General features: G+C 45.4%; 1 protein-coding gene across 1 annotated transcript; it reads left to right on the top strand.

Moving 5' to 3' along the window:
* Positions 1-20,783: 20,783 nt before the first annotated feature.
* Positions 20,784-21,743, top strand: ORNANAV1R3189 (vomeronasal 1 receptor ornAnaV1R3189). The gene has a single exon (NM_001253581.1). The coding sequence runs from the start codon at positions 20,784-20,786 to the stop codon at positions 21,741-21,743; it is 960 nt and encodes a 319-aa protein (NP_001240510.1).
* Positions 21,744-26,021: the final 4,278 nt, after the last annotated feature.

Here is a 26,021-nt window from a genome sequence, read left to right on the forward strand (position 1 = left end):
GAAAGCTCGGGCACTCTGAAATTGCCCCAGGACTTGGTTGCATCCATTCTGTGGCTGGTCCGGGGAACCATTGGCAGATCGAGTAGTATGCAGGCTTCTGCTAGTTTGTCCTGCATCCCTCAAGCTGGCAGCTGAGGCTTGGGGGAATATGGGAGGGACATTGTTGTGTAAGGTGCTTTGGGCTGGGCATTTAACTACATGGAGAAGGCACTCTGCTAGATGTCTGGTGTGTGAGGACCACTGCCCTGCCAAGGTTGCCAACTGATGAGAATGATGTTAAAAACTATATGTGCTAAAATTACTGACAAATGGGAAGCGGTGGAGAAATAAAGAGTAAGTGTTCTCCAAGGAGTGGGAAGCCAGCCAGCCTGTGGACAGATGCTATAAAAACCATTCTCAGCAGCTGTCAACTCTCACAAAGCAGGCATCCACCACTTCAAAAGAGGCAGCTGTAGTCAATCAATGAGGTAACGTTGGAGGGGCAGAGTTGATTGAGTGTTTGAAAGATGATGTTGAGGAGTTTCTGTTTGATGTGGAGGTGGATTCATTCATTCAGTCATTTATTGAGAGCTTACTGTGTGCAAAGCACTGTACTAAGTGTTTGGGAAAGTACAATATAGTAACAAAAACACATTCCTGCCTACAACAAGCTCACAGTCTACAGGATGGACAACCACTAGAGGTTCTTGAGGAGTTGGGAGATGTGGCTTGAATGTGTTTCTAGAAAAGTGGTTCGTGCAGCAGAGCGAATCAATCAATCAATCAAATGCACTAAGTGCTTGCTGCATGCAGAGTACTGTAAATGCTTGGGAAAATTCAATATAACAGAATTGGTAGAGATATTCCCTCTCTTTTGCATTTAGCAAGTGTTCACCTAGTACCATCGTTTGATGAGCACCGATTCTGAGTGCCTATTGGTGAGCAGCACTGCCCTGGGCCTTAATGTTTGGGAAGCACTGCACTTGACTTCTATTTTGTTCATAGCTTAGTGGAAGGAGCCCCGGCTTGGGAGTCATAGGTCATGGGTTCTAATCCCTACTCCTCCACTTGTCAGCTGTGTGACCTTGGGCAAGTCACTTAACTTCTCTGTGCCTCAGTTACCTCATCTGTAAAATGGGGATCAAGACTGTGAACCCTAAGTGAGTCAACCTAATAACCTTGTAACTCTCCCAGTGCTTAGAACAGTACTTGGCACATAGTAAGTGCTTAACAAATGCTATCATTATTATTATTTCCGAACTGGCCAAATTGGAGCAGTAGTGCACAGTTACTAATCCATGAAGTTGCCTCATTTAATAATATGCTAACAACTTAGTGCATCCCAGCCCCAGTCTCTGGGGTATTTTAGCCCTGCCTCTGGAGTTTAGGCCACTTGGATCCCAGTCAAGATCACCTGCCCTCAGGCTGATAAATGTCCCAAATCAAATTCTTCCCACCCTATAGGAAGAATCCAGGCCAGATTTCACTTCTCACTTTTCTAGACTCCATTGTCATTTTAGGAGTCTGCCAAAAACATTGATCCACCTATTTGGATTCCCAGGGTCCCTGGTGTTTGAGCCATTCCTGGCATTACAGTCCCCCCACAACATTTCTGGCCTCATATTGGACCTCACACATTATGAACCAACTAAATCTAGGTACCTGACAATCCCTGTTAAGAATAAAAAAATGTTTTTGGTATCCTGAACTTTCACTCTTACTACTTACTGGGTTCCTCTGTTGGTTGGGGGCGGGGAGGGCAGGGAGTCTCACACCAGTAACACAGGATCATTCTTCACAAAAGTAATATTCTCATAGGGTCCATGAGGACAGATCCATTTCCTGGGTCTCACAGGATGCATGGCAAATCTCCAGATCCATTTCCTGGGTCTCACAGGATGCATGGCAAATCTATTCCTAGACTTAAAATCCCCTTTCCTGTCTGATTTTACCTGAATCACGTTTGCGTAAAGAATTCCTTCATTCTTTGCTGGATTGCCAACATTTCTGCCACTCTCTGGGTGGTAGCAGGAATGGAAAAGAGAGACTGAAGGAACTCTGGATAATAATATTAATCACTGTGGTTTTTGTTATTAATAATAATAATAATAATAATGGTATTTGTTAAGCACTTACTAAATGTCAGGAACTGTGAGGGAAAGTGCTGGGGTGGATACAAGCAAATCTGGTTAGATACAGTCCCTGTTCTATGTGGGGCTTACAGTCTCAATCCCCATTTTACAGATGAAGTAACTGAGGCCCAGAGATGTGAAATAATTTTCCCTAGATCATCCAGCAGGCAAGTGGTGGAGCCAGAATTAGAACCCATGACCTTCAGACTCCCAGGTTTGTGCTCTATCCACTACATCATGCAGCTTAGGCACTGTACAATGCGCTAAGATGGATATAAGCAAATCAGGTTGGACAGAGTCCCTATCCCACGAGGGAGTCCCAGTTTCAATCCCTATTTTACAGATGAGAAAACAGAGGCACAGTGAAGTGAAGTGACTTGCCCAAGGTTACAGAGTAGACAAGTGTAGAGCTGGGATTAGAAGCCAAGCTCTTCAGACTCTCAACCCTGGGCTCTATCTACTAGACCACTGGCCACGGGAGTGACTGACATCCCTTGAAGCAACACCCCCAACCATTCCTCCCCAGGCTATGGAACTTGGGGTGAACTGGCTGGGCTTCCACCCGACCTCTGGCCTGAGTAGCCTCCACCCAGCGGGGTCCAGTTCAAGAAACACTCTGGCAGTAGCACTGTTTGCCACATATTTAAACAGTCAGGAAAGTAACCAAATCGGTCTGGATATCAACCCTACCTGTCAGGATCTAGTTCAAGTTTTCTCAGAGAAAAATCTGTCCTCCCCATACCTGGCAGAATGGGTTTCTGTAATAGTTCCTTGTGCCAATCAGGGGAAGCAGCATTCAAGAGTTGAGAAGCAGCATAGCTCAGTGGAAAGAGCTAGGTCTTGGAAATCAGAGGACGTAGGTTCTAATCCTGGCTCTGCCACTTGTCCGCCGTGTGACCTCGGGCAAGTCACTTAACTTCTCTGTGCCTCAGTTACCTCATCTGTAAAATGGGGATTGAGACTGTGAGCCCCATGTGGGACAACCTAATTACCTTGTATTTACCCCAGTGTTTAGAACAATGCTTGGCACATAGTAAGCGCTTAACAAATACCATAATAATATTTTTAAGAGGTTCAAAACAATGTAGGACAAAATCTATTAATGGGTCTGTTTTCCTCCAGCATCTACTACAAAATCGTCTCAGCTATGTGACTGGGTGGAAAGTGCCCGCACCTGGAAATCAAAGGACCTGACTTCTAATCGTGGCTCCATTATGGGTCCGCTGTGTGACTTCAACCAAGTCATCATTTCATTTCTCTGGGTCTCAGTACCCTCATCTGTAAAATGAGGATTCAATACCTGTCCTACCTCCTACTTGGACTGTGAGCCTTGTGACACAGACACTGTGTCTGACCTGATCATCTTGTAGCTTCCCTGGCTCTTAGAGCAGTGCTTGACACAGAGTAAGCACTTAACAAATACCATTATTATTATTGTTATTTCTTATAGCTTCAACATAGATTTTTCCACCCCAGTCAACCACTTGGGAATAGGATCCCATTCCATCAGAACCATTCCTAATTATTTCACCAGAGCCCTGTGATTACCTGATGACAGAACATTCTTAATGACTTCCTCCTTCACCTCCTCCTTCCTTGAGGACCCAAACTCCCCCTTGGTATTACTTTTAGAGTGACAGCCTGCCCTCGGGGAACTTTATGAAACTCAAGTCTGGATGCCCTACATATCACAGGCCTTGTCCTTCAGGTTACTGGCACAACTGGTGTATTCCACCCCACACCCGCTATGGGGTCCTCTAAATAAGATACATCTGGACCAGCTGGGTAAGTGGAGAAAAGATGAAGATGTCATTTGCAAATGAAAAGAGCCCATCACCCTCCCACAAACACCTTTCCCCTTCCCTGAACCACATGCCTGATGCCCTTTCAATTCTGCCAGAAGCCGAGAGAACTTTACCTTGAGATTTCCTTTATTTCCCACCTCTTTTCTTAATGACATTTGTTAAGAGCTTAGTATGGACCAGACACTATTCTAAGCACTGGAGTAGATATAAGGGAATTAGTTTGGACACAGTCCTGGTCCCACCTGAGTCAGGCAATCTTAATCCCCATTTACAGATGAGGGACCTGAGACACAGAAGAGTTAAGTGGCTTGCCCAGAGTCATATAGCAGACAAGTGATGAAGCCAGGATTAAAACTCAGGTCCTTCTGATTCTCATGCCTGAGCCCTATCTAGGAGGCTATGTACCTTCATCCATCACTTTCTATCTCTTGGCTTGGGACGTTAACAACATCACAGAGGGGTGAACCAAGATCATCAATTGATTCGCCAAGGCGACGTCTATGGTTTCTCACCACAGAACACTGTAAATCAGCATGACCTAATGGAAGGAGCCCTGGCCTGGAAGTCAGAGGATCTGGGTTCCAATCCTGCCTCCACTACTTATCCCCGTGTGACCTTGGGCAAGTAACTTAACTTCTCTGTGCCTCATTTCCCTCATCTGCAAAATAGGAATTCAATCCCTGTTCTCCCTCCTACTTAGACTGTGAGTCCCATGTGGAACCTGATTATCTTGTATCTACCCCAGTGCTTACTTCAGTGCTTGGCATATAGTAAGTGCTTAAAAAATACCATTGTTATTATTACTAGAACTTGGCTTGCCCCAGTAAAGCTTACATCCTGCTTGAGAAGCCTAAAGCTTGCTGGAGAAGCAGCACAGCCTAGTGGAGCGAGCCCAGGCCTGGGAGCCAGAAGGACCTGGGTTCTAATCCTGACTCCACCACTTCTCTGGTCTGTGACTTTGGGCAAGTCACTTCACTTCTCTAGGCCTCAGTTACCTCAACTGTAAAATGGGGATTAAGACTGTGCTCCCCATGTAGGACAGGAACTGTGTCTTACCCAATTTGCTTGTATCTACCCCAGAGTTTAGTGCAGTGCCTGGAACAAACACTCTAATTATTATTATCAAAACTCCATCCAACTTCTTATCAATCATTTTTTTATGGTACTTGTTAAGCATTTACTATGTACCAAACACTCCATTCTGTTTTCCATCTGTTCTCCATTTACACTCACTCCCTCGGTGAACTCATCCGCTCTCACGGCTTTGACTGCCATCTCTACGCAGATGACACGCACATCTACATCTCCGCCCCTGTCCTCTCCCCCTCCCTTCAGGCTCGCATCTCCTCCTGCCTCCGGGACGTCTCCACCTGGATGTCGGCCCGCCACCTAAAACTCAACATGAGCAAGACTGAGCTCCTCATCTTCCCTCCCAAACCCGGTCCGCTCCCAGACTTCTCTATCACCGTGGATGGCACGACCATCCTTCCCGTCCCGCAGGCCCGCAATCTCGGTGTCATCCTTGACTCGTCCCTCTCGTTCACCCCACACATCCTATCCGTTACCAAGACCTGCCGGTTTCACCTCTACAATATCGCCAAGATCCGCCCTTTCCTCTCCACCCAAACGGCTACCTTACTATTACGGGCTCTCGTTATATCCCGGCTAGACTACTGTGTCAGCCTTCTCTCTGACCTCCCTTCCTCTTCTCTCGCCCCGCTCCGGTCTATTCTTCACTCCGCTGCCCGGCTCATCTTCCTGCAGAAACGATCTGGGCATGTCACTCCCCTTCTTAAACAACTCCAGTGGTTGCCTATCGACCTCCGCTCCAAACAAAAACTCCTCACTCTAGGCTTCGAGGCTCTCCATCACCTTGCCCCTTCCTACCTCTCCTCCCTTCTCTCTTTCTACCGCCCACCCCGCACGCTACGCTCCTCTGCCGCCCACCTCCTCACCGTCCCTCGGTCTCGCCTATCCCGCCGTCGACCCCTGGGTCACATCCTCCCGCGGTCCTGGAACGCCCTCCCTCCTCACCTCCGCCAAACTGATTCTCTTTCCCTCTTCAAAACCTTACTTAAAAATCACCTCCTCCAAGAGGCGTTCCCAGACTGAGCTCCTCTTCCCCCTCTACTCCCTCTGCCATCCCCCCTTTACGTCTCCGCAGCTAAAGCCTCATTTTCCCCTTTTCCCTCTGCTCCTCCACCTCTCCCTTCCCATCCCCACAGCACTGTACTTGTCCGCTCAACTGTATATATTTTCGTTACCCTATTTATTTTGTTATTTTGTTGAATTGTACATCGCCTTGATTCTATTTAGTTGCCATTGTTTTTACGAGATGTTCTTCCCCTTGACGCTGTTTAGTGCCATTGTTCTTGCCTGTCCGTCTCCCCCGATTAGACTGTAAGCCCGTCAAACGGCAGGGACTGTCTCTATCTGTTGCCGACTTGTTCATCCCAAGCGCTTAGTTCAGTGCTCTGCACATAGTAAGCGCTCAATAAATACTATTGAATGAATGAATGAATGAATGAATGAACACTGTTCTAAGTGCTGGGGTACATACAAGTGAATCAGGTCGGGTACAGGGGCTGGGACTCACAATCTAAGTAAGAGGGAGAACAGTTTTTGAATCCTCAGTTTGCAAACTGAGGCTTAGAGAAGTGAAGTGATTTTATTCATTCAATCGTATTTATTGAGTGCTTACTATGTGCAAAGCACTGTACTGAGTGCTTGGAATGTACAATTCAGCAACAGATCTAGACAATCCCTACCCGACAACGGGTTTACAGTCTAGAAGGGGGAAGGCAGGTGACAAGACAACAACAATAATAATAATAATAATAATAATAGTGGTATTTGTTAAGCGTTTACTATGTGCCAAGCACTGTTCTAAGTGCCGGGGTGGATACAAGGTAATCAGGTAGTCCCACATGGGGCTCATAGTTTTAATCCCCATTTTACAGATGAAGGAACTGAGGCACAGAGAATAATAATGGTATTTGTTAGGCGCTTACTATGTGCCAAGCACTGATCTAAGCGCTGGGGGAGATAAAAAGTCATGAGGTTCTCCCCCGTGGGGCTCACAGTCTTCATCCCCCTTTTCCAGATGAGGTCACTGAGGCCTAGAGAAGTTCAGTGACTTGCCCCAAGCCACCCAGCCAATGAGTGGCAGAGCAGGGATTAAAACCCACGCCCTCAGCCTCCCCAGCCAGGGCTCTTTCCGCTAAGCCTCGCTCCTTCTCAACGGACAGGCAACATCCATGCAGCACTCTGTGCAAGACACTTGGGAGAGGGCAACGAAGAGGAGGCTGACGTTCAGTCACTGCGGGGGGGGGGGGGGGGGGGGGGGGGGGGGGGCCCCGTGCGCCCCCCGGCTCGCCCCCCCACCCCAACGGTCCGCCAGCCTGGCCTCGTGCGTTCCTTCCCCACCAACCACCCATCCCTGGGCAATGGCACATCCCCTCATCCCCTCATCCCCTCATCCCCTCATCCCCTCATCCCCGCAAGGAAATATTTGCCCAAGGTCCCACAGCAGACAAGTGGTGGAGCAGGGATTAGAACCCAGGCATCTAGCTCCCAGACCTGTGTTTTATCCACTGGGCCATGCTGCTTCAATGGTATTTATTGAGTGCTTACTGTGTGCAGAATACTGTACTAAGCACTTGGAGGAGTCCAGTGCAACAAAGTTGGTAGGTGTGCATTCTGCCCACAAGGAGTTCAGAGTCTAGATGGGGAGCTTACAGTCCCACTGTATGTTTTCAGAATGCTTCCTGAGGACTAACTGGAGACCAGTCTGATATTTGAAAGAATTTGAGGGGATGGAGATCAATGTTTATCTCTCAGATCATCTCCTGGAAAATCCTGTGCTTTATGTGTCTGTTACCCTGATCCCTCCCCACAAAATATTGGGAAGAGATAGAAGGATAGCTGCCTACAAAGAAGAAAACAGCTGCTTGTGTCCATAGCCAAATGATGGCATTGGGTGAGTTCTTCTGGATCAGCCACTGCTACCTGCAATCTCTCCTCCTTCATCCCTCCCATTGCCTGCCAAACACCAAAGGGATTTTCAGCCCTGGAAAGCAGGACCTAGCTTTCAGCAAGTTCCAGCAAGTCAGGGTAGTAGATATGGAAGTTTTTTGGGTCAAAGCCCAGAGACTCTCAGCTTTTCGGGACTTCAAAATCCACATAAATGTTCTGGATGATCCTTCTGCTGACTGCCTTCTATCACTCCTCAACTCCGCTGATCTCCAGCTCCACCCCACCTCACTCACTCACCGACTTGTACACAAGCTCAATCTCATCATCTCTAGCCACTGTACAATCTCTACCCTACCAACTCTGAAATCCCTCTACCTAGCCTTAACATCCTAATTTGCCTCCTCTCCCACACACCTCCTCCCCATAAATTGGTACTATTCCCTTAAAGAGAACTCTGATCTTTTGACCCCATTCAATTTTCTCATTTTCTCCATACCCAAATTACCTTCCCTTGATGAACAACTAGACGCTCTCAACACCATCATATCTCCTGAACTTAACTCACTTGCTCCCCTATCCCTTCAGTGATTTCATATCACTAATCCTCATCCCTGCAATGCTGCTGCCATCCACTTCCTTTGCTCTTGTACACTAGGGATACTGCCAGGAAAGATGGGAGAGTTGAAGAAGGGGAAGGAGTGGGGAGAGAATGGGGAGGAGCAGGGGAGATTTTAGGATGATAACACCTGATCATCCTAAAATGATCCTGAGAAGCAGCGTGGCTCAGTGGAAAGAGCACGGGCTTTGGAGTCAGAGGTCATGAGTTCGAATCCCAGCTCTGCCACTTGTCAGCTGTGTGACTGTGGGCAAGTCACTTAACTTCTCTGTGCCTCAGTTACCTCATCTGTAAAATGGGGATTAAGACTGTGAGCCCCTCGTGGGACAACCTGATTCCCCTGTGTCTACCCCAGCGCTTAGAACAGTGCTTTGCACATAGTAAGTGCTTAACAAATACCAACCTGATAATATAAATTTTCTTAATAAACTAAGTCACTGGGGGCAAGGGATGGGGAAGCGGGACAGGGTTTGAGGAGGAATTTAAATGTCTGGAACAGCTGGCGAGGGTGATAGGCATGGGTGTGACTAAGGGTGAAGAAATAATTTTGCCAGGAAGAAGAGGGCGTGGGCAAAGATGGTGGCTTTAATTGTAGGGAGGAAGGGGAAAAACTGGCAGGACTTGGAGACAGACCACTGAACCTCCTCATTTCGGTCCATCAGATTATCTTCCTCTTCACAGTCCCTCCAGGCTGTCACAGTCTGAGTAGGGGAGGAAAGATACACAAGACAATAACAACAAATGAATGTCTGCCCATGATTGTCCCTGGTAGATCCATTGGAAGCCGATAACTATAGGGAGAATTAATTAGGGAAGGCAGTCTGGGCACTTCCAGAGATTTCCCAATTGGAGTGTCAGAATGAATTAAGGTAGTGATTAGCTCATTCCAGCATGCATTAATTGCCCCCGAGGGAAGGAATTGATTAAAAAAGCATGGATAAATGCTGTTTGAGCCCTGAACTATGAGAGATTGACTGTACCCATGCTACCATCCCAGCCAGCACAAAGGGCAAAGATGAGTGAGTATGATAAACCCTCTTTTTTGTTCAGGGGGTTTTGGGATCAGGGGTCTATGAACTTTTGATTGGAAGTCTGAGTAATGCTGTATCTGGTCTTTTTCTCAAATTCAATCAATCAGTGGTATTTACTGTGTGCAGAGCAGTGTCCTAAGAGCTTGAGAAAGTATAATATCATAGAGTTGGCAGACATGTTCCCTGTCAACCTTAAGCTTACAGTCGAGATAGACAGACATGAATATAAATAAATATTATGGATATGTACATAAGACCTGTGGGTTTGGGTGAAAATCAAGAGTCCAAGGGGTACAGATCCAAGTTCAGAGACAATGCAGAAGGGAAAGGTAGTTGGGGAAAAAGGACTTAATTGGGAAAGGCCTCTTGGAGGAGATGTGATATTAATAACACCTTGAAGGTGGTAGAGTGGTGTTCTGGCATAAATGGATGGGGAGGGATTTCCAGCTAGAGGCTCCATCCATATTCCCATTCCATAGGACCTTTGGAGAAGAAGCCAAAGGTTTCTCCTCAGCATTGTATTGAATCCTTCTCTCTCTCTAAATGCAATACATATATGGTAATTATTGAGAACTTACCTCATACAGAGCACTCTAAGTAGAGCTAGGGAGAGTAAAATACAACAGAGTTGGTGGACACGTTTTCTGCCCACAATGAATTTACAATCTTGTCTTGTTTTAGGCTGTCGAGTTGTGTCCGACCCATAGTGACGCCATGGATGTATCTCTCCCAGAGCACCCCACCTCTGTCTGCTATCATTCTGGTGGTGCTTCCATAGAGTTTTCTTGGTAAAAATAGAGAAGTGATTTACCATTGCCTCCTTCTGCGCAGTGAAGTTGAGTTTCCACCCTAACTGTCTCCCATGTCGCTGCTGCCCAGCACAGGTGAGTTTTGACCTGTAGCAGATTGCCTTGCATTCACAAGCCACTGGCCAAGCTAGGAATGGGATGGGTAAGCCTCTGCTTGACTGTTCCTCCCATAGTCAAGACAGGTAGAGTACTGGAAACTCTCCAGATGTGACTCTGAGTGGGGAACTTACAGTCTACAGTCTATATATATATATATGTATAATAATGCTGGTATTTGTTAAGCGCTTACTATGAGAAGCAGCGTGGCGCAGTGGAAAGAGCACGGGCTTTGGAGTCAGGGCTCATGAGTTCGAATCCCAGCTCTGCCACTTGCAGCTGTGTGACTGTGGGCAAGTCACTTAACTTCTCTGTGCCTCAGTTCCCTCATCTGTAAAATGGGGATTAAGACTGTGAGCCCCACGTGGGACAACCTGATTCCCCTGTGTCTACCCCAGCGCTTAGAACAGTGCTCTGCACATAGTAAGCGCTTAACAAATACCAACATTATTATTATGTGCCGAGCACTGTTCTAAGCGCTGGGGTAGATACAAGGTAATCAGGTTGTCACATGTGAGGCTTACAGTTAATCCCCATTTTACAAATGAATGAGGTAACTGAGGCACAGAGAAGTTAAATGACCTGCCCACAGTCACACAGCTGACAAGTAGCAGAGCCGGGATTCGAACTCATGATCTCTGACTCCCAAGCCTGGGATCTTTCCACTGAGCCACGCTGCTTCTCTTTTATATATATATATATAGTTCTTACAATTTCAAGAAGATAACAGGGACCATGAAGTATGTGTATGATATTGTCCTGGGAAAAAGGCAATGTAGGATCCACTGTGCTGGCCACACTGGGCACACAAAACCATTGCCCCTTGTGGTATTGTATTTAATGTTTGTTATGCCTGGTGCTCTTTTCTTTTTTGCCTCCTTGTCTCTCTTTTCATATGAAGCTTTTCTTAAAGAGAGCTACTCCTTTAAAAAAAATGATTTTGTTAAGTGCTTAGTGTGTGCCAATAGATACAAGATAATCAGGTTGGACACAGTCTGCTTCCCACATGTGGTTCATAAACTTAATCCCCGTTTTACAGATAAGGTAACTGAGACACAGAGAAGTTACATGACATGCTCAAAATCACTCAGCAGACAAGTGACATGATAAAACAAAGCATCAAGAGTACTGAATACCAGTGGAAAACTAGTGGCCAATTACTGAGAACTGTCCAGCGGCTAATAAGATGAGAGAAGAAGCCAGCAGCAAGGAGTAGTGGAAAGAGCCTGGGTCTGGAAGTCAGAAGACCTGGGTTCTAATATTTTCTCTGTCACTTTTTTAAGGGTGCTTTTTTCATAGTATTTGTTAATCAAATTTAATACTATATATCAAACACTTCTAAGTGTTAGGGTAGGTACAAGTTAATTAAGTCAGATACAGTCCCTGTCTTGCAGTCCAAGTAGGAGGGAGAACAGGTATTTAATACTTATTTTACTGTTGAGGAAACTGAAGCACAGAGAAGTTAAGTGACTTACCCAAAGATACAGATTAGAATCCAGGTCCTCTTACTCCCAAGCCTATTCTCTTTCCACTAGTCACACTGCTTCTGTTGTATTGTGCTCTCCGAAGCACTTAGTACAATTCTGTGCATGCAGTAAGCACTCAGTTAGCACCACTGAATGATTGATTAATAGGGGCTTGAGAATTGTTGAGACAGCTGGGGAAGACAGGTGGCAGGCAGGGCATCAGCTACACTCCTAGGGAGAGAGAACTCGGTGGAAAGAGCAGGGAAAGGGATACAGTCAGGGCAGGTGTCAAAATGGCAGTGGCTTTTCTCTCCCCACCACATTCATTCCATTTAATCAATCAGTGGAATTTATTAACTGCTCACTGTCCGCAGAGCACTGTACTAAGATCTGAGGATAGTACAATGCGACCAAGTTGATAGAAGCAATCCCTACCCACAAGCAGCTTGCAGTCTGCAGGGGGAGGCAGACATAAATTACAAAAAGGGGAAATGGGAGGATGTAAGGATATGCATTTAAGGGCTGTGGGACAGATAGATAGATAGAGACCCAAAGCATGGAATGAAGAATTCTATATTTTTAGGAATGAAAAATGATGAAATAAAGGGCATTTATTATTTTGATTATTCTGTTGCCAGTCACATTTGAAAACCAGTGATCTAGTAGCATTTTGGCCTAGTGGAAAGAATCCAGGCCTGGGAATAGGAGGTTCTAATCCTGACTCAGTTCTCTCATCTGCAAAACAGGAATTCAATACCAGTTCTCTCTCCTACTTAGATTGAGGCACATGTGGAACCTGATAATTCTATATCTACCCCAGTGCTTAGTATAGTGTATAGCACATAGTAAGTGCTTAACAAATACCATTATTATTATTATTATCATTATTATCTTGGGCATAGCGCAAAAGTGGTCTTTTTCCTTCCATATTTGCTCTTACCTAAGACTGAGAATTCTTCCCCACTGCTCCTTTCCTTCTTTGATTCCCTTTGCCATAAGACTGGGGTCTTTCTCTCATCTACCCTTTTAGAATGAGAAAAACCTTCATGACTCTGGGAGCATCCTGTCAACGATATTATTTAGCAACCAATCCAGGAGAGGGCCTGGCTAGTATCTGGCCAGAAATGGAGAACAAGGAGGCACCATGAATACTGCTACACTCTGATGGTTTTTTAATTCATTCAGTGACATTTATTGAGCATTTACTGTGTGCAGAACACTGTACTAAATGCTTGGGAGAGAGCAATACAACAATAAACAGACACTTTCCCTGCCCACAACAAGCTCAAAGTCTAGAGGTGGGGGGGACCAACATTAATATAAATGAATGAATAAATAAATAAGTTACGGGGGATGAGTAAATGAATCAAGTCAGCGTGACTCAAAGGAAAGTGGGAGAAGATAAAAGGAGTGCGTAGTCAGGGAAGGCCTCTTGGAGGAGATAGACCTTCAATCAGGCTTTGAAGTAGGGGACAGTAACTGTTTCTCAGCTATAAGAAGGAAGGGTATTCCAGGCAGGATGTGGGTGAGAGGTTGGCAGCAAGATAGATGAGACTGAGGTACAGTGAAAAGGTTAGCATTAGATGAGTGAAGTGTGTGGGCTGGGTTGTAATAGAAGAGTAGTGAGGTGAGGTATGAGGAGGCAAAGTGATTGAGTGCTTTAAAACCAGTGGTGAGGAGTTTTTGTTTGATGCATAGGTGGATGGGCAACCACTGGAGTTTCTTGAGGGGTGGGGAAAATGTAGGAAAATGATCCAGGCAGCAGAGTGAAATACGGATTGGAGTGGGGAGAAACAGAGGACTGGGAGGTCATCAAGGAGGCTGATATAGTAATCAAGGCAGGAGGGGATAACATAGCAGCAGTTTGGATGGAGAGGAAAGGGTGGCTTTTAGCGATGTCATGAAAGTGAAACTGACAAGATTTAGTGACAGATTGAATATGTGGGTTGAATGAGAGAGATGAGCTAAGGATAAAGCCAAGGTTACAGAATTGTGAGACAGGAAGGATGGTGACTGTGAGCCCATTGTTGGGCAGGGATTGTCTCTATCTGTTGCTGAATTGTACATTTCAAGCACTTAGTACAGTGCTCGGCACAGAGTAAGCGCTCAATAAATATGACTGAATGAATGAATGAATGATGTCATCTACAATGGTGAGAAACTCAGAGGAGAGGACAGGGTTTAGGAGGCAAGATAAGGAGTTCTGTTTTGGACATGTTAAGCTTGAGGTGACAGGAGGACACCAAAGTAGAGATGTCTTGAAGGCAGGAGGAATGCGAGGCTGCAGAGAGGGAGAGAGATCAGGACTGGAGATGTAGATTTGGGTATCATCTAAATAGAGTTGGTAGTTGAAGCCATGGAAGTGAATGAGTTATCCAAGGGAGTGGGGGTAGATTCATTCATTTATTCATTCATTCAATCATATTTATTGAGCATTTACTGTGTGCACAGTACCATAGTAAATGCTTGGGAGAGTACAATATAACTGCAAAGACACATTCCCTGCCCACAATGAGCACACAGTCTAGAAGGGGCGGCAGACATTAATATGCAGTGTAGATGGAGAATAGAAGAGGACCTAGAACTGAACCCTGAATGAACCCCACAGGTAAGGGTTGGGAAGCAGAGGGGGAGCCCCCAAAATAGATAGAGAATGAGAATGAGAGATAGGAGGAGAACGAGTAGAGAACAGTATCAGTGAAGCCAAGCCTGGATAATGTTTCCAGAAGAAGCGGGTGGTCAACAGTGTCAAAGGCATCAGAGAGGTCAAGGAGGATTCAGATGGAGTAGAGCTGATTGGAGTTAACAAGAAGGAGACCACTGGTGACCTCTTAGAGGGCAGTTTCTGTGAAGAGAAGGGGCTGGAAGCCAAATTAGAGGGGGTCAAGAAGAGAATTCGAGCAGAGAAAGTTGAGACAGAGAGTTTAGGCAATTCTCTCATGGACCTTGGAGAGGAATGGTAAGAGGGAAATGGGGAGATAACTGGTAGAAGCCATGGACTTAAGGGAGGTTTTTTGTTTTTTTTTTCAAAGAGGGGAGATTTGGGCATGCTTGAAAGCAGTGGGGAAGAAGCCATTGGAGAGCAAACAATTGAAGATGGCAGTTAGGTAGGGAAGAGGGGAGGGAGAAAGTATTTTGATAAGGTGCAAAGGAATGGGGTCGCATGTGTAGGTGGAGGCAGTGGATTTTGAGAAAAGCCAGAGATGTCCTCTAGAGACAATGCTGGGAAAAATTGGAGACTTGTAGAAGGGTAGGGAATGGAGAGGAATTGGGGAGAGGCAGGGGTGATTTCAGGGAGCTCATCCTTGAAATAGTCAATTTTCTTAATATATTAGCTGGCCAGGTCATTGGGGGCAAGGGTTAGGAGAGGAAGGGGGACAGAGGTTTTGAGGATGGAGTTAAACATCTGGAACAATGGCAAGGGTGATGGGCACGAGTGTCAATGAGGATGGAGAAGCAATTTTGCCAGAAAGAGGAGAGGGCAGAGTTAAAGCACACAAGGGTAAACTTGAAGTGGACAGAGTCAGCCTGATATCTAGATTTCTGCCAGCAGCGCTCTGTGGCTCATGCACAAGAACGAAGGAGGCAGATTGCACAAGTCATCCATAACTGTGGGTTATTGTTGCAAGATCAATGAAGCGATAAGGATAGAGAGTGAATTGAGTTCAGTAGAGAAGGTGATGTTGAGAGCATCAATTTAATCAACAAGGGAAGGTAGTTTAGGTATGGAAGCTAAATGGGGCATAATGAGTTGAGAAATTTTGGGATGGGGTCAAAAGATCGGAGGTCTCTGTGAGGTAACAGTACAGATTTACGGGGAGGAGGCATGTGGGAGAGAAGGCAGTTGAGGAGGTTGTGGTCAGATAGAGGGATTTCAGAATTGGTGAGGCTGGGGATTGTGCAGTGGCTAGAGATGAGGAGATCAAATGCGTATCCAAATTGGTGAGTGGGTGAGGTTGGGTGGAGCAGGAGGCCAGTGGAATTGAGGAGTGATAGAAGGCAGGCAGGGATTGCCTTTCTTCAATCAATAAGTTGTATTTGTTAAGTACTTCCCATGTGCAGAGAGCTATACTAAGTGCTTGGGAGAGTCCAATACAATACAGTTGGTAGACCCATGAATGGTGATGATGGTTCTATCTTTGAGATCCTGTGGCATTTCCTGTGTTGAGGAAGAGTTTATGCATGTGGTTAAGCTGGTTCTCTTCTCCATGTTTGAAGATCTCAGCAGATATTTCATCTATGTATAGGTGCTTTACAATTTTCCTGGGTCTGACTGCTGTGGTGACTTCTTTGGCAGTTGATATGTGCCCTGTCTTCACACATCAAACAGAAACCCCTCATTATAAGCTTTAAAGCTGTCAGTCAGCTTGGCCCCTCCTCATTTATCCCCCTGTTTTTCTAATACAACCCAGTTTGCACTCTTAGCTCACTCTACCTCCATCTTGTGACATCTCCGCAGACATCTCGCCCATTTCCTACATAAGGCCTGGAACTCCCTCCCTCTTCCCATCCAGCAGCTGACCACCCTTCCTACCGTCAAAGGCTTATTAAAAGCATATCTACTCCCAGAGGTCTTCCCCATCCTTGCACTTGGCTTTGCACCCTTATTCACCCCTCCCGCAGTTCCAAAGCATTTAGGTACATTACCATATCTTATTTATTTATATTAATGTATGTCTCCCCTTCTAGACTGAAAGCTCATGTGGGCAGGATACTTCATTCAGTCATATTTACTAAGTGCTCACTGTGTGCAAAGCACTGTACTAAGTGCTTTAGGAGAGTACAAGGTAATAACAAACAGCCACATTCCTGCCCACAACGAACTTACAGGCTAGAGGAGGAAACAGAAACTAATATAAATAAATAAATAAGTAAATAAATAAATTACAGATATGTACATATCTGCTGTGGGGTTGGGAGGGAAGATGAATGAAGGAGCAAGTAAGAGTGGCACAGAAAGGAGGGGGAGAAGAGAGGGCAGCTTAGACAGGGAAGGCTTCTTTGAGGAGGTGTGCCTTCAGTAAGATTTTGAAGTGGGGGAGAGCAATTATCTGTCTGATATGAGGAGGGAGGACGTTCCAGGCCAGAGGTAGGATGTGGGCTAGAGGTCGGCAGCGAGATAGACAAGATCCGGTTACAGTGAGAAGGTTAGCATTAGAGGAATCAAGTGTGAGGGCTGGGTTGTAGTAGGAGAGTAGAGAGGTGAGGTAGGAGGGGGCAAAGTGATTAAGTGCTTTAAAGTTAATGTGAGGAGTTTTTGTTTGATGCAGAGGTGGATGGGCAACCACTAGAGTTTCTTAGGAAACGTGGGAAAAGATGGTCTGAACGTTTTTGAAGGAAAATGATTCGGGCAGCAGAACGGAGTATGGACTGGAATTGGGAGAGACAGGAGGCAGGGAAGTCAGAAAGGAGACCGATACAGTAATCAAGGTGGGATAGGATAAGTGCTTGCATTTATGTGATAGCAGTTTGAATGGAAAAAAAGGGGTGGATTTTGGCAATGTTGTGAAGGTAGAATTTACAAGATTGAGGAATGTGTCTACCAAGTGTTACATTGTACTTTCCCAGGCACTTAGTACAGTGACCTGCACACAGTAAGCACTCATTGAATATGATTTATTGATTGATTGATATCAGGATGTTTTGTATGCTTTATATTAGATTGAAAAAATGGTTCAGAAATCATATTTAAATCATATTTAATCCCAATATGAGAAGACAGATGTTATTACCTGGATTGTCTAGAGGCTTTCAGTGAGTGATTGGCAGGGAGGAGTAGGGCAGAGAGAGCTGTCTGTACACCACCTGACTCTGGAGAGCAACAGTGGAATAAGATTGGAAGACTGGGATATAGGATAATAATAACTCAGAATTGAGACGCAGCGTAGCCTAGTGGAAAGTCATGGCCTGGGAGTCAGAGGACCTGATTCTAATTCAAGTCTCACCATATGCCTGCTGCATGACCTTGGGCAAGTTACTTAACTTCTCTGTGCCTCAGTTTTTCCATCTGAAAAATGGATATTCAATACCTTGTTCTCCTTCCTACTTAGACTGGGAGCCACATGTGGGACAGGGACTGTGGCCAACTTGATTATCTTGTATTTACCCTCAATGTTTAGTACTGTGCTTGGTACATAGTAAACACTTAATAATTAAATTGATAATAATAATAATGGCATTTGTTAAGCACTTTCTATGTGCCAAACACTGTTCTAAGCGCTGGAGTAGATACAAGGTTTCAGGTTGTCCCAAATGGGGCTCACAGTCTTAATCATCATTTTACAGATGAGGTAGCTGAGGCCCAGAGAAATTAAGTGACTTGCCCAAAGTCACACAGCTGATAAGTGGCACAGCCAGGATTAGAACCCACGACCTTTGACTCCCAAGCCCGTGCTCTTTCCCCTAAGCCATGCTGCTTCTCAGTAATATTGTTGACAACATTATCATTATTATCATTGATCATAATAATAATAATAATATAGGGTGGAATAATAATAATGGCATTTGTTCAGCTCTTACTATGTACCAAACATAAACCTCTATTGAATAGTGGTGTAGAGTCACTCAATTCAAACAGGCTCATTTTTTGAAGCCAGGCACAAATGTTGTAAATTCTTTTGATGTTCAGTTGTTGCAGCCTCAGTAATAATCAGTTTAGAATCAGGAGCAGAAGGCAACACTCAAAGACATAGGCTACAAAAGAAATGCAACTCTCTTCTTAGGGATCAAGATCATGGTATCAACCAGTAGTAATACCATATAATGAATAGTTTCATTAATTTCTAGCTCATATATTAGCATGAGCTGTTTCCATGACAACCTTCTTTTTGTCTTGTGCTGTTGAGTCATCTCAGACCCATAACAACTCCATGGACACACCTCTCCCAGCCCTACCTCCATCTGCAATTATTCTGGTAGTGCATCCATAGAGTTTTCATGGTAAAAACACAGAAGTGGTTTACCATTGCCCTCTTCTACCCAGAAAGCTCAATTCTCCACTCTCAACTCTCTCCCATGCTGCTGCTGCCCAGCACAGGTGAATTTTGAGTTGCAGCAGATTGCTTTCCTCTTGCTAGCCACTGCCGAAGCTAGGAATGAAATGGGTATCCCTCTGTTTGACTTTCCCTCCCATAGTTGAGACAGGTAGAATACTGGGAACTCTCCAGATGCGATATTGAGAGGGGTAACTCTCCTTTAGCAAAAAGAAGTTACTTGTTATGAATGTTTCATTTATATTTACTCTACATAAGTGGGTTGATCCTTTCCATAAACGAACTCTCTTTTTGCAAACAGAAATTCTATTTTGAATGGTTTCAATGATTTTCAACGTATATAAACTGGTTGATCCTTCCTTTTCTACTCCATCAGGAGAACTCAGTATCACTTTTCATAGTGCTCTGAAGGTGATTTGGCAGGGGTCTCTCCCCAATAATCTAGTGGAGCAAGAGTGTGGGCATCTAGGGAAAAGGATGGTTGGCCATTTAAGCTCCTCCTTCTCAATTAATTAATCGATCACTTGTATTTTTTGAGCACTGACTCCTGTGTGCAGAGCAATTTGTTCACTGTCCACAAGGAGCTTACAAGTCTAGAGAGGGAGACTTACTTTAAAATTAATTACAGGTATGGACAGAAGCGCTGTGGGGCTGAGGTGGGATGAATAAAGGGTTCAAATCCAAGAGCAGGGGCAACCAAGAGGGAGAGGGACTAGGGGAAGGGAAAGGCTTCTTGGAGGAGGTGATATTTTAATAGGGCTTTGAGGTTTGGGAGAACCTATCAGATATGAAAGGGGAAGGAGTTTGAGGCCAGAGGCAGGATATGGGCTAAAAATTGGTGGTGATATCAGTGAGATCGGAATACAGTGAGGAAGTTGGTGTTAAAGGAGTGAAGTTCTTCAACTGGGTTGCAGGAAATCAATAAGGTAAGCCAGGAAGGGTAAAGTGTTGGAGTGCTTTAGAGCTGATGTTAAGGAGTTTCCATTAGACCACGTGAATGAAAAACCACTGGAGGTTCTTGTGAAGTAAGAAAACATGGACCGAAATTTTTCTGTAGAAAAATTATATGGGCAACAGAATGAAGTATGGTCTGGAGTGAGGAGAGACAGGAGTCAGGAAGTTCAGCAAGAAGGCTGAGGTAGAAATCAAGGTGGGATAGAATAAGTGCTTGTATTAAAGTGGTAGCAGTTTGGATGGAAAGGAAAGGGTGGATTTTAGTGATGTGAGGGTTGAACCAACAGGATTTGGTGACAGATTGAATATATGAGTTGAATGAGAGAGGTGAGTCAAGGATAATGCCAAGGGCTTGTGCGACAGGAGTATGGTGGTGCTATAAGTGCTTAACAAATGCCACTTAAAAATAAAAGTTAAAGTCCAGGGGCCCCAGGCTGAGGCTGTGGGAGGCAAGCACCCTACAAAGCCACACCATTTTAACCCTTGACACACCAAAAGCCACCCTCAGAGCAGACCAAGGGGATACTTTTATCCCCAGGAATTTCGCTTCCCACCCATTCATTCATTCATTCATTCAAATGTATTTACTGAGGGCTTAATGTGTGCAGAGCAGCATACTAAGCACTTGAGAGAGTACTATATAACAATAAACAGACACATTCCCTGCCCACAGGAATTTTCTCTCCTTCTTTCCACTCTGGTGATTGCTTGGCAAACAGCCTATGCATGGGTGGGAGAAAGTGAGGGCAGGTGGGGAGGGGTGATGGGAAAGTGATGGCACAAGGAGAGGGTATTTATTAATTTTGGCTCAATGAACTCACTCTCTCTCCCCCCTCACCCCTTTCTCTCCCTCTTTCCCTTTCCCTTCCCTTTCCTCTTCCAGGTAGCTTTAAAGGAGACCTCTCTTTCTAACAGAAATTTCAAGAGAATGAACACCACTGAGATCTCTTTTGGGATCGTGATGCTATTCCAGGTCATCCTTGGGGTCTCAGTGAATGTGTTCCTCCTTTTATTTTATACCCGCATGGTTTCCACCAGCCCCAAGATCAGCTCCTCCGACTTGATCCTCGGTCACTTAGCCTTGGCCAACACCATAATTCTCCTGACCAATGCAACCCCAGAGACCATGTCTGCTTGGGGCCTGAGAAACTTCCTGGGAAATGTTGGATGTAAAATCTTCTTTTATCTTTATCGAGTGGCACGGGGTCTGGCCATCTGCACCACCTGCCTCTTGAGTGTCTTCCAAGCCATCACCATCAGTCCTGGCACCTCCCAATGGGCAGGCATCAAAGCTAAATTACCCAAATGCATACTCCCTTCCTGTGTCCTCTCTTGGATTATTAATCTTCTCACAGAGTTTGATACAGTGATGAACATGACAGGCCCTCAGAATGGCAGCACAGTTAGAATCATTTTGGACCTCAAATATTGCTCTAAAGTCAGCAAAAGTGAAGAAATCGCCCTGGTCATTGCGACTGTGCGTTCCCTCCGGGATCTCTCCATCGTGGGGCTCATGAGCCTGGCCAGCATCTACATAGTATTTCTCTTGCACAGACACCACAGGCAGGTCCAGCACCTTCATGGACCCAGACACTCTCAAAGGGTGATGCCTGAGGTCAGAGCGGCAAAGAGAGTCGTTGTCCTGGCTACTCTTTATGTCCTCCTCTATGGACGACAGACAATCATGCTAAGTATTTTGCTAAACATGAAAGAAAGTGCTCCTCTACTGGTCAGCAGTCACATGATTTGGTCACCCACCTTCTCAGTCATTAGTCCATTCTTGATGATTCAGAGTGACAGGAGACTGAAAATCTTCGGGAAAACAGAATCTCCTAGGGTTCCAAGGAAGCTTTCTGTCCACCCACTCAAACCTACTGGGGTAAGATGACCAGACATCCTGACTGGAGCAGCACTGCACCAGTATGGGTTCTGTGCCATGATCCCACGATTACTCAAGTCTTAGGTAGAAACCATTAAGGGTGATTTGGTGGTTATGTTGGCTGTTGCCCACAGGGTCAGAAATGAAGTCTCAGGACCAATCAATCATATTTATTAAGCACTTCAGCATTATCCTGACTTGCTCCCTTTATTCATAACCCTTCCCAGCCCCACGGCAATAATGTACATATCTGTAATTTATTTATTTTTATCAATGTCTGTCTCCCCTTCTATACTAGTGTACTCACTATGGGCAAGAAACACATTTATCAACTCATATTATATTCTCTCAAGCACTTACTACAGTGCATTGCACACAGCAAGTGCTAAATAATTATGATTGACTGACTGACTTCAGAGCACTGTACTAAGTGCTTGAGAGAATATAATATAATAGAGTTGGTAGACACATTCCTTGCCCACAACGAGCTTACAGTGTAGAGGTGGAAACAGACAATAAAACAAATTATGGATAAGGAATTAAGTGTTCCGCTGTGAACTTATGTGGGCTGAATGATTTTTGAGAAAAAGGATCTGGGCAGCAGGGTGAAGTATGGACTGGAGTGGAGAGAGACAGGAGGCAAGGAGGTCAGTGAGAAGGCCGAGGCAGTAGTCAAGGAGGGATAGGATAAGTGCTTGGACCAAGCAGAGAGACCCATGTTTTTCCTACTCAGAATCCAGCCTCATGTTCCCCCCACGGATTCTGGATCATGATGATAGTAGGTCACAGGGAAAGAGGGAGAGAGCCAGCTCTCCCCTGATGCTCCTGAGGGATTCTGGAATGGACACATCCTCCAGTAACAACATTTCCATCAGCCTTTGCTCCAGCCAAGAAAGACTCCAGCAGTGTCATCAGCCCTTCACCACCCCCTTACTTTTGACCTCTGGGGCTCATTGGCGGAAGAGAAGCTACTCCAGCCCTGTGCCATTGAGTTTCTCATCATTCATTCAGTCATTTATTCAGTTGTATTATTGAGCACTTACTGTGTGCAAAGCACTGTACTGAGTGCTTGGGAGAGTAAAATACAACAATAAACAGACTCATTCCCTGCCCACAATAAGCTTACAGTCTAGAGGAGGGGACACAGGCATTTATATAAATAAATTACAGATATATACATAAGTGCTGTGGGGCTGGGAAGGGGGAAGAACAAAGGGAGCGAGTCAGGGTGATGCAGAAGGGAGTGGGAGAAGAGGAAAAGGGTAATTTAGTCAGGGAAGTCCTCTTAGAGGAGATGTGCCTTCAATAAAGCTTTCAAGCGGGGGAGAGTAATTGTCAGATTTGAGGAGGGAGGGCATTCTAGGCCAGAGGCAAGATGTGGGCAAGGCGTCAGCAGTGAGATATATGAGTTAGAGGTACAGTGAGAAGGTTTGCATTAGAGGAGTGAAGCGTGTGGGCTGGGTTACAGTAGGAGAGTAGCAAGAAGAGGTAGGAGGTGGCAAGGGGATTGAGTGTTTTAAATCCAATGGTGAGGAGCTTTTGTTTGATGTGAAGGTGGATGGGCAACCAATGTTTTTTTTTGAGGAGTGGGGTGACATGTCCTGAACGTTTTTGTAGAAAAATGATCTGGGCATCAGAATGAAGTATGGACTGGAATAGGAAGACACAGGAGGCTGGATCATCAGTCCCTGATCCAGCCCAGGAAGGACTTAAATGGAAGTGGCACATCTTTTCAACTTTCAGAACCCTGATAAAGTCAGTGTGTGGCTCCAGGTGTGACTTCTGGGACTGCTGCTGTACTCACAATGGCCTAATGCCCCTTTCCTATTTAACTTTATTTTTTGTATTTGTGCAATCTTTCCTTTTGTGTCTTGTGCCAATCCCTAATTCTGTTTACTCTTTGACTGTGAGCTCCATGGGGGCCATGGACCATGTCTATATCTCTTCCAGGTACTTTCCTCCAGTGCTTAGTGCAGTGCTTTACATACAGTACGTTATTAATAAGTACTGTTGTTACTGCTGCTGTCAGGAGCAGCCTCTACTGTAAAGAAGTACAATGCTGGATATTCCCAATGAAGTCCATCAGCCGACTGCTTCTTCTTCCCTTTCAGTTATGTCAATCAGCTTCTTCCCATTTCAGCTGCAAACCAACTTGAGCAGAGGGAAGAGACCCCCAACTCCTTCGTCCACACTCCCTCCAACCCCTCTATGCACTGGGGGCTTAAAATTGCACTTGAGAAGGGGACACTGGAACCCTTAATCCCCTTCCCCCCATTCATGCACCCGGGACCTAGGACTGCATGATGAAGGAATCACCAATCTCTCCACCTCCACCCCTTCACAGACCATGACCTGGGCACCCCACCAAAGAAGCAGGACAGCGACTCACCAAGGAAATAACATTTACCTTTTCACAACTTGCAACTTGTTAGCTGTTGCCCATTCCTTTCACTCTAGACAGCCATTATAAACAGAGAAGCAGCATGGTGTAGTTGATAAAACATGGGCCTGGGAGTCAGAAGATCATGGGTTCCAATCCTGGCTCCATCAATTGTCTGCTGTATGACCTTAGACAAGTCATTTCACTTTTCTGGGCCTCAGAGATCTATACTTCATCAGTATAATGGGGATTGAGACTGTGAGCCCAAGTGGGACAGGAACTGTGTCTAACTTGATTTTCTTGTATCCACCCCAGCGCTTAGTACAGTGCCTGTCCCATGGTAAGTGTTTAACAAATTGTGGTGAGCCCACAACAAGCTGCCTTATTAGTGACTGTTTGTGATCCGGTAAACAGCAAAGAAGAGACTGGTGAAGACACTGATGGGCTTTACCTGAAACAGGTAATTGCTGGCCTGGAAGGATGGAGCATGGAGGGAAGTGTGGCCTTCTCTCCTTGTTCTACCCAGTAACGGGCTTGGACCAATCAATGACTGCATGTAGAGCCTCAGGTGTGACACCTATGGCAGATATAAGGCGCTCGTTTTGAATCTCAAGAGGCATGCAAAGGGCATGCAGACAGAGACATGCAGAGAAGCAGCACAGAGACATGCAAAGAGCATCAGAAGCAGCAGGAGAACAGCAGCAGAAAGAAGCATTGGTAAAACAGGCTCCTTTGACCACAGACTGGTATTGAACCTTTGAGTGGTGGAGTGAATGAGTCTATGTATGTGTCACTCCCTTGCAAGTTTGTAAAACTAAGTAAAAAACTTTCCTAAGTAACGTTGGTGATCAGAGGTGTGGTTTGACTGTACTACGTGTCACCGAGGCTCCCCTGGTCCAGGAATGTCCTGGTTGGTACAAACAGGGGACTCGCAACATACAAATACCATTATATATTTGCTAATCGCAGTGTAGGATTCATCGAGGCCCTCCAGCTGGGAGCTGCTGAGTCCTCCATATGTAGAGCTCTGCATTGACCACTGGGCTCTACAGATTAACTGCTGCAACTCTGGATTTTCTTTTTCCTATGCCCTACTCTCATGTGCCCTCAGTCCCTTCCTTCTGACACCCCCACCTGTGCCTCTAGCACCCAGGACCCATCCTCTTCCCTCTCCACACATGCCAACACCTCAAACTAAACATGCCCCAAACTGAACTCCTTATCTTCCCAACTGAATCCTGTCCTCTCTCGTCTTCCCTATCACTTGTACACAATGCTACCACCGTGTGTATCTCACAAGCCTTTAACCTTGCCATTGTACAAGAGTCATTTCTCTCATTCCACCTACATATCCAATCTGTCACCAAATTCTGTCCATTCTGTCATCACAACACTGCCAAAATCTGCCCTTTCATCTCTATCCAATCTGCTATCAAGCCGACCCAAGCACTTATCTTATCCAGGCTTGACTACTGCATATATCCCCAAGCTGACATCCGTCTCCTGTCTCTCCCCAGACCAGTCCATACTTCACTCTGCTTCTTGGATCATTTTTCTAATAAAAGTTCAGCCATTATCTCCCCATTCCTCAAGTACCTCCAATTGCTGCTCATCCACCTCCACCACAAACAGAAACTCCTTATCATCAGCTTGAAAGCATTCAATTAGCTAATCCCATCCTACCTCATCTCACTGATCACCTATTACAGCCCAGTTCACACACTTTGCTCCTCTATCACCAGATTATTCATTGGACCCCGATCTCAACTTCTCACAGCCAACACCTTTCCCACATCCTCCCCTTAGCCTGGAACTCCCTCCCCCTCTATATTCATCAGACCACCATTCTCCCTACATTTAAACCTTCATTAAGGTCACAGGTCCTCCAGGAGGCCTTCCTGGATTAA

This window comes from Ornithorhynchus anatinus, chromosome 8 (assembly GCF_004115215.2).
Source record: "Ornithorhynchus anatinus isolate Pmale09 chromosome 8, mOrnAna1.pri.v4, whole genome shotgun sequence".
Lineage (NCBI taxonomy): Eukaryota > Metazoa > Chordata > Mammalia > Monotremata > Ornithorhynchidae > Ornithorhynchus > Ornithorhynchus anatinus.